At 37.8% G+C, this 10,100-nt stretch overlaps 1 protein-coding gene across 1 annotated transcript; it reads right to left on the reverse strand.

The window, feature by feature from the left end:
• Nucleotides 1-1,044: 1,044 nt before the first annotated feature.
• Nucleotides 1,045-9,310, reverse strand: LOC140805267 (uncharacterized). The gene is made up of 3 exons (XM_073161523.1): nucleotides 8,244-9,310; nucleotides 2,736-7,265; nucleotides 1,045-1,612 (listed from the first exon to the last, which is right to left on the reverse strand). Exon 2 carries the CDS (start codon nucleotides 7,261-7,263, stop codon nucleotides 4,660-4,662), a length of 2,604 nt encoding a protein of 867 aa, XP_073017624.1. The 5' UTR covers nucleotides 7,264-7,265; nucleotides 8,244-9,310; the 3' UTR covers nucleotides 1,045-1,612; nucleotides 2,736-4,659.
• Nucleotides 9,311-10,100: the final 790 nt, after the last annotated feature.

Genomic DNA, 10,100 nt, shown 5'->3' on the forward strand with positions numbered 1-10,100 from the left:
GGAAGTTCAATTATAAATTTTGAACCTAAAATACATTTCAAGTATGGTTCAAACTGTCATAATTATTGTATATCGTAATTAAAGCGACTAAATTCCCAAATGAGCATTATATGTATTCTCAAGACCTGAGGGATATCACCAACACTATATGTATATATATATATATATATATATATATATATATATATATATATATATATGTTTTGATATTGTGTGTTCGAACCTTTTAATTTCGGTGATGTGCTGCATTATAAAAAAAATTATATGATTATTTGAAAAAAGTAACCAAGTGAAATAAAATCATTGCCTTAAGAATCTTATTTTTATGCCTTTCTATCCTTTGTTACTATTCTGATTTCTACCTCGATTTATGTCAGGAAATGGCTGCTCCACGTACTCGTGCTCAGGCTGCCCTTCGTATGCGCAAGCTCACGATAGATAATCAAGCTAGGGAGATTGCGACTTTGAAGGCACAACTTGCCAGGGAGAAGCTGGAGAAGCAGGAGCTTAGCGAGATTAAGAACATACTTGAGACAGACATACAGCGACTCACTCACCATCTGGACTTGGCTGAGAGCCAACTTCTTCAGATACCTACTGATTTAGCTCGCAATGCGCGTCAGGCTTCACTGAACAGGGATTTGCTAGAGAGAGTAGAGACAGAGAGAGGACGTGCTACTCGGACTCGTCAGCGTCAAGAAGAGTTCAACGCCAAGCAAGAGCGATACATTTCCAAGCTCCACAGCTGTGGCGCCCCAAACCTCGCCACGTAATCATACAACATGTGACGTCATATGCATAAAAAATTTTCTTTTCGACGACGTAATAATATAATGCATATACGACAAAATAATGCAATCACCACACTATCTACGTCAGTGTAGCAGAAACAGTATAATAAATACACACATACAACTCAAATAAGACAATAAACTATACTGTCTCTATTTACTATCAACTACAGGACTGTTTGGCTAGACACACCTAGTCCTTCACTACTATCCTGTCTCACGCATAGTCCTGTAACCTGGCCAACAGAAACAGCCCTCAAAGGGTGAGCATATACAACAATCATCATCGTAATACATAACAGTTATATTAACAACATAAAATATAATTGAAATGATAACAGAAATACCCCCTTTGCCGTTTCTGGACAATCAGCCAACAACAACCTCAACAACATCACAATGCAACAATATCGACGATACGTCGCACCCCAACACCGGCGACAGCAATATCGTCGAACGAACAACAACATCGACGATACGTCGCACCCCAACACCGGCGACAGCAATATCGTCGAACGAATAACAACATCAACGATACGTCGCACCCCAACACCGGCGACAGCAATATCGTTGAACGAACAACATCAACGTGACAACATCAACGAGACGTCTCCCAACAACGATAGTCAACAATATCAACAATAATAAACAACAACATATATAATATTAAATCACTCAATCCAGTGATTTATCATCGTTCAACACAATAGTATTCATCAATACTAAACAATAAAAAGATATGCTCGTACGTCAACACATACCTGATAATCGATTATATATACAATCTGGCTATTTCTTTGATCCTGAGGCTTGTGATGTATCTAAATAATTCAACAATAATTATCAGATCATTGTCACCGCATCAACACAGTTATAACAGCCTCAATATATAACATCAAATAGCCCAACAACAATTAATTCAACAAAATATAAAACTCGATTATAAATTCGTATTGTTCAACAATTTAATATTCTGGTGTATTTAATTCACAATACTACCATGAAATACACCCTAATTAATTTAACATCAAATAATAGGCTATTTTACAACATCCGTCAAATTGCGAAAACTTTATATCAACGTGTAGCCTATACTTCGTAGACTCCGAATATACAATCAGATTTAATAATAACTGACAAACAACTCTCCAATCACACCCCAACGATTAAAAATCCCTAATTAAAACAAATTAGGAATAATTCAAAACAACACCACAATAATCTTCTCTACTTCGTTAAAATCATACACTATTCAACAATTTTCAATTTCAGTATGATTTAACAATTTATCGGATTTCTTCCAGAAATCGACGAATTTCAAATATCACCAAAACTACAAAATTTATACCTCAAATCGAAGACCTCGTGTCAACGATCTTAGAACTGAAGTCGGTTCGTCGATTGGATAAACCGATAAGTCGCACGATAAAAAAAGAAAATCAAGAACCTCGTTCTCTCACCTCTACGATGAAAGCTTGCGTGAGTGGAAAACTTTATGTGAATGAATAATCATTCACGAAAGTTTACATATTTATCCTTTTTTTTATTTTTTTTAAATATTATATTATATTATATTATATTAATAAAATAATATAATATAATAATATAATATAATATAATAAATAATATTTAACATTTTAACACCGATATATCCCTTTGGACCAGTCAAACGATCAAATTTTTCCAAAACTCAAAACATGAATCTTCTATATCTTTGAGTTTTCTACGGTATATCCAAATTTCAAATCATTTGGACTTCATATGACCAAGATATGTCATATTTCATTCTTTAAAAATCATTAACTATTTAGGAATCTCACATTACTAAATCAACAACTTGTGATATTTATTTCAGGCATTACATTTCTACCCCCCTTAAATGAATTTCGACCCCGAAATTAATCAACAACAATAATAAAATGCATAAATAAAGATACGTCATACCATCAGAATAAGTAGGGGTAGAGCTCCTTCATATGCCGCTCTGTCTCCCAAGTGGCCTCTTCGACACCTCTATGCTCCCACTGAACCTTCACCATCGGTATCAGCTTACTACGAAGCTTCCGTTCAGATCGATCCAAAATACAAACTGGTCTCTCAACATAAGACACATCAGGATCTAACTGAACCTCAGAAATATCCAACACATGTGAAGGGTCAGGCTCATATTTCCGCAACATCGACACATGGAATACATCATGAATACCAGATAAAGATGGAGGTAGAGCCAATCGATAAGCCAACGTGCCTACCCGCTGCAATATCTCATACGGACCAACATACCTCGGTGCCAACTTTCCTTTCATGCCAAATCGCACTGTACCACGAAAAGGAGAAACTTTCAAAAATACTCGATCGCCCTGCTGAAACTCTAAAGGTCTTCGTCTTTTATTAGCATAGGCGGCCTGTCTATCTTGAGCTGCTTTCAATCGTTGTTGTATCAACTTTACTTTCTGTTCCATCTCATGAATCATATTAGGACCGGTAACTGCAGCTCGATCAACGTCATCCCAGTATAACAGAGATCTACAACGTCTCCCATACAATGCCTCAAACGGAGCCATCTGAATACTACTCTGATAACTATTGTTATACGCAAACTCTACCAATGGAATAGATGACTGCCAAACAGATTTAAAATCCATAACATAAGCACGCAACATATCCTCAAGTGTCTGAATAGTACGCTCAGTCTGACCATCTGTCTGAGGGTGATAAGCTGTACTCAATCTCAACTCTGTCCCCATCGCAGTCTGCAATCCTTCCCAAAAATGAGAAGTAAATCGAGGATCTCTATCAGATATAATAGACACTGGAATCCCATGCAACCGTACAATCTCTCGTATGTACAACTGTGCCATCGTCAAGTACGTACTACTCATTCTATAGGGTATAAAATGTGCAACTTTCGTCAATCGATCAACAATCACCCAAATAGCATCAATAGTTCCAGTGCTTCTTGGCAAATGAGTCACAAAATCCATCGATATGTGCTCCCATTTCCAAGTCGGTACTTCTAAACTCCTCAATTCACCTCCCGGCCTTCTCCTCTCAGCTTTGATTTGTTGACAATTGAGACATCGACGTACAAAATCAATCACATCACGTTTCATTCCTTTCCACCAAAACTGAGAGCGTAGATCCTTATACATCTTCTTGCCACCATGGTGGATAGAATATCGACTACAATGTGCACGCAGCAACAGGCCCTGGCGCAACTCAGATATATCAGGAACTACCATCTATCATTCATCCTTAAACTGCCATCATCAGCCACTCTAAAACGAGTATCTTGTTTCTGAGACACTAACTCCCTCCATCGCTGAACTCTCTCATCTGTCATCTGTGCATCACGAATACAACCATATATATCAGGTTCAGCTAATAAGGTAGATACCTGGATAGGAGTCGTCGAGATATCAAAATCATATCCCAAGGAACAACAAGACATCATCATAGCTGATAAACGACTCACATCCTCGGCAGTACAACTTACTTTACGGCTCAATGCATCAGCTGTAAGATTGGCTCGACCAGGATGATATTCAATCTCACAATCATAATCTTTTAGCAAGTCTAGCCATCGTCTTTGTCTCATATTCAACTCTGTCTGTGTAAACAGAAATCTCAAGCTCTTATGATCAGTATAAATCGTAAACGAGGTACCATATAAATAGTGTCGCCATATCTTCAAGGCAAAGATAATGGCTGCTAACTCCAAGTCATGCACGGGGTACCTTGTTTCGTGTGGTTTCAGCTGTCTCGAGGCATATGCCACAACATGTCAATCCTGCATCAAAACACATCCTAAACCATGTAATGATGCATCAGTATAAACAACAAATCTCTCGTTTTCTGTAGGAATTGATTACACCGGTGCAGTCGTTAGTCGGTGCTTCAACTCCTGAAAACTCCTCTCACATGCTTCAGACCACTGAAATCGCACACCTTTCTGAGTCAACTGTGTCAAAGGCCTAGCAATCTTTGAAAATCCCTCGATAAATCGACGATAATAACCTGCTAAACCCAAGAAACTACGGATCTCTGGTACAGATGTAGGTGAAGACCACTGTAACACGGCTTCGACCTTCGTTGGATCAACAGAAATCCCATCTCTCGATATAACATGACCCAAGAAGACCACTCGATCTAACCAAAACTCACACTTACTGAGTTTGGCATACAACTGTCTATCTCGCAGCACCTGTAACACTGAACGCAAGTGCCCTGCATGCTCAGCCTCACTCCTGGAATATATCAATATATCATCAATGAACACAATAACAAATCGATCGAGATAAGGCTGAAATACCCTATTCATCAAACTCTTGAACACAACTGGAGCATTCGTCAATCCAAACGGCATAACTAAAAACTCGTAATGCCCATATCTGGTCCTGAATGCTGTCTTCTGAATATCCTCCTCTCTAACTCGTATCTGATGATATCCTGACCTCAAATCAATCTTCGAATATACTGAGGTTCCCTGTAACTGATCAAACAAATCATCAATACGAGGGAGGGGATATTTATTCTTAATCGTTACCTTATTCAGCTGTCGATAATCAATACAAAGCTGCATCGTTCCATCTTTCTTTCTCACAAATAGGACTGGTGCACCCCAAGGCGATACACTAGGGCGAATGTATCCCTTGTCCAGCAAGTCCTGCAACTGGGCTTTCAACTCTCTCAACTCTGCTAGTGCCATTCTGTAAGGAGTACGAGAAATAGGGGAAGTACCTGGCATCAACTCAATCCCAAACTCCACCTCACGAGCTGGTGGAAAGCCTGGAATCTCATCAGGAAATACATCAGCAAACTCAGCAACTACAGGTATCGCCTCTATTCCAACCTCGTTCTTCTTTTCTGTCACCTCTACAGCATAAATAAGATAACCCTCATGACCATGCTCCAATAACCGAGACATCCGGATAGCAGATACCAATGGAACACGGGGACGAGAACCCTTCCCATAAAATGTCCAACGCTCTTTCTCATCTGTATAAGAGTATACTACCCGCTGATAACAATCAACAGTCGCACAATATCTCTTCAGCACATTAATTCCCACAATACAATCAAAATCAGTCATCTCTAGAATAATCATATCAGATCTCAGCTCATAGCCCTCATAAGAAATAATACCATCTGATATCATAGATACAACTGATATATCAACTCCAGAAGGTGTCGAAACAGAAAGAGGCATAGACAATGGAGACGAGCGCATATGATGCTCAACCACAAACCTCTTCGATATAAATGTATGCGAGGCACCAGTATCAATAAGAATATAAGCAGGATAAGAACATAAATAACACTTACCCGCTATCATCTCCTCTCGTGCCTCCTCTGCCTGCTCTCGTGTCAAAGCATACACCTGTGCATGAGGCGGACCAGCTCCTTGCATACCTATCTGTCCTCCAGAAGGTCGTGGTGTAAACTGCTGATGCTGTCGTCCTCCTCTCTCTGAGGATCTACCTCTAGCACTCCTAGGCTCTCGCTGTCCCTCACGACTAGGACACTGTCTCGCCAGATGACCAACACCGCCACACTCAAAACAGATGATCTCGGTCTGCGTACAATCTCTAATCAGATGAGGTCCCCCACAACGAAAACATCTCACTGCTCTGGACTCCCCTCTCTGCCCCTGAACAGACTGAGAACTGCCCCCACGACTCTCAACACGTCGTGAATCAAATCGACGCTTCCCAGATGATGCTGAAGAAGAAGATGAACCCTTCTGATATTTAAAAAACTGTCCCTGTGGTCGCAATGACTCCCTAGTCGGCTCTGATAATCGTCCCTGAGCCCCATACTCCTGCATAACCAACTCAGCCATCTCAGCCCTCGTCACTGCATCCTCAAATGATACCGGGTTATTTGATTGCACACGATCAAATAACTCCAACTTCAATCCTTTCAAGAAATGCCTCATCTTAGCATGAACATTCGTAGCAACATGTGGCACATATTTCAATAATGCAGAATACCGAGACTCATACTCCGCAACAGACATACTGCCCTGTCTCAAATCCTCGAATTCTCTCTCTTTCTTATGTCTGGCTGCTATAGAAAAATATTTATCAAGAAAACGAGATCGGAACACATCCCAATCAACAGTACGGCCCTGGGCTTTCAATCCGGCCTCAGTCGTCTGCCACCACAATAATACATTCCGCGAAAGCTGAAATGTAGCCAATCGTAACCAAGCAGACCTAGCACACGGAGCGGTCACAAATATCTGCTCTATCCTCTCAATCCACTCCTCTGCTCGCTCACCAATCTCAGAACTAACAAATCTCGGCGGAAGATAACTGGTAAACTGTGCCAAAGTCAACTCACCAGGCAATAAAGGCTGATCTGCAGGTGCCTGTCCCATAGGAAGAGGTGGCAATGGATTCATCTGTCCAAACCCACTGTCAACCTCATCTGTTTCCTCGTGTGGATGTACCTGTTCTCTAGCTGCCATCACTAGAAATCAAATTGTTAATCATAACATTTAACAATTACAATCCAGTAATCATCATCACACCTTTCGTACAAAAACACACGCAACTAAAGAACAATCAATCATATCGAGAAATCATCAATAACAAGTCAAATGCACAGACACACGCAGATAATATCGCTATCCAACTCCCTCATCACAAACCCAACTCCTAACCATCCCAGACATCTAACATATGCTCTGATACCACCAAATGTGGCGCCCCAAACCTCGCCACGTAATCATACAACATGTGACGTCATATGCATAAAAAATTTTCTTTTCGACGACGTAATAATATAATGCATATACGACAAAATAATGCAATCACCACACTATCTACGTCAGTGTAGCAGAAACAGTATAATAAATACACACATACAACTCAAATAAGACAATAAACTATACTGTCTCTATTTACTATCAACTACAGGACTGTTTGACTAGACACACCTAGTCCTTCACTACTATCCTGTCTCACGCATAGTCCTGTAACCTGGCCAACAGAAACAGCCCTCAAAGGGTGAGCATATACAACAATCATCATCGTAATACATAACAGTTATATTAACAACATAAAATATAACTGAAATGATAACAGAAATACCCCCTTTGCCGTTTCTGGACAATCAGCCAACAACAACCTCAACAACATCACAATGCAACAACATCGACGATATGTCGCACCCCAACACCGGTGACAACAATATCGTCGAACGAATAACAACATCAACGATACGTCGCACCCCAACACCGGCGACAGCAATATCGTTGAACGAACAACATCAACGTGACAACATCAACGAGACGTCTCCCAACAACGATAGTCAACAATATCAACAATAATAAACAACAACATATATAATATTAAATCACTCAATCCAGTGATTTATCATCGTTCAACACAATAGTATTCATCAATACTAAACAATAAAAAGATATGCTCGTACGTCAACACATACCTGATAATCGATTATATATACAATCTGGCTATTTCTTTGATCCTGAGGCTTGTGATGTATCTAAATAATTCAATAATAATTATCAGATCATTGTCACCGCATCAACACAGTTATAACAGCCTCAATATATAACATCAAATAGCCCAACAACAATTAATTCAACAAAATATAAAACTCGATTATAAATTCGTATTGTTCAACAATTTAATATTCTGGTGTATTTAATTCACAATACTACCATCAAATACACCCTAATTAATTTAACATCAAATAATAGGCTATTTTACAACATCCGTCAAATTGCGAAAACTTTATATCAACGTGTAGCCTATACTTCGTAGACTCCGAATATACAATCAGATTTAATAATAACTGACAAACAACTCTCCAATCACACCCCAACGATTAAAAATCCCTAATTAAAACAAATTAGGAATAATTCAAAACAACACCACAATAATCTTCTCTACTTCGTTAAAATCATACACTATTCAACAATTTTCAATTTCAGTATGATTTAACAATTTATCGGATTTCTTCCAGAAATCGACGAATTTCAAATATCACCAAAACTACAAAATTTATACCTCAAATCGAAGACCTCGTGTCAACGATCTCAGAACTGAAGTCGGTTCGTCGATTGGATAAACCGATAAGTCGCACGATAAAAAAAGAAAATCAAGAACCTCGTTCTCTCACCTCTACGATGAAAGCTTGCGTGAGTGGAAAACTTTCTGTGAATGAATAATCATTCACGAAAGTTTACATATTTATCCTTTTTTTATTTTTTTTAAATATTATATTAATAAAATAATATAATATAATATAATAAATAATATTTAACATTTTAACACCGATATATCCCTTTGGACCAGTCAAACGATCAAATTTTTCCAAAACTCAAAACATGAATCTTCTATATCTTTGAGTTTTCTACGGTATATCCAAATTTCAAATCATTTGGACTTCATATGACCAAGATATGTCATATTTCATTCTTTAAAAATCATTAACTATTTAGTAATCTCACATTACTAAATCAACAACTTGTGATATTTATTTCAGGCATTACAACAGCACCATGGACAGGCTGCATGATCAAAATAACTACTTGCATCTGGTGATAGAAAACATGGAAGAAGAAGAGGAAGCACCGATGGAGGTGGTCGACGACGACAGCGATAGCGACGACGGAGATATGATAGATTAGACTAGATTGATATTAGGATTGTAATAAAAATATGATTGGAAAAGTATTAAGTGTAACAACTTATAAAAATTTTATTATCTTTAAATTATTGCATATTTAAGAAAATTGATGAATATTTTAATAATTTTTTTTTATCTTTATAGGAAACAAAAATGGATCCTCAAAGCATTATAACCAAACTCCAAAAACAGCTCCGGGAAAAAGAAGAAGAAATTAAAATATTGAAAGATAAAAATGACAAACTCGAGAGAGATTGTAAAGCCCAAAATCAGTACACGTAAAACCCATGCATTTATTTAATTTTATAATTAATTATTAAGTTTAATATGATTTTAGAGATGCATGATTTATGAAATTGTATTATTTTAATTATTTATGTTTATTTGATGCACGTTAAAATATTTTCTCGAGTTTATGTTTCAGGCGAATATTCGATGCGGGATCGAGGGAAAGAGACCGGCGACAATTTTGGTGATTTTAAAATGTGGTATTTTATTTTAAGTTAGGTTTAAGGCATTTTAAATGATTTATGAAGTTTTAACATTTTTAAAGCCTAATTTAAATATTATGTGATTTTAAGATTTTAAACTTTTAAAGTTTACCAATTATGGATTTTATTTTAATTAGGGGATTTTAGTAAATTTATT

This window comes from Primulina eburnea, chromosome 1 (assembly GCF_022965805.1).
Source record: "Primulina eburnea isolate SZY01 chromosome 1, ASM2296580v1, whole genome shotgun sequence".
Lineage (NCBI taxonomy): Eukaryota > Viridiplantae > Streptophyta > Magnoliopsida > Lamiales > Gesneriaceae > Primulina > Primulina eburnea.

Excerpts from the sequence above, each read along its gene's own strand:
- LOC140805267 (XM_073161523.1), bottom strand. The coding sequence starts at position 7,263 with ATGGCAGCTAGAGAACAGGTACATCCACACGAGGAAACAGATGAGGTT.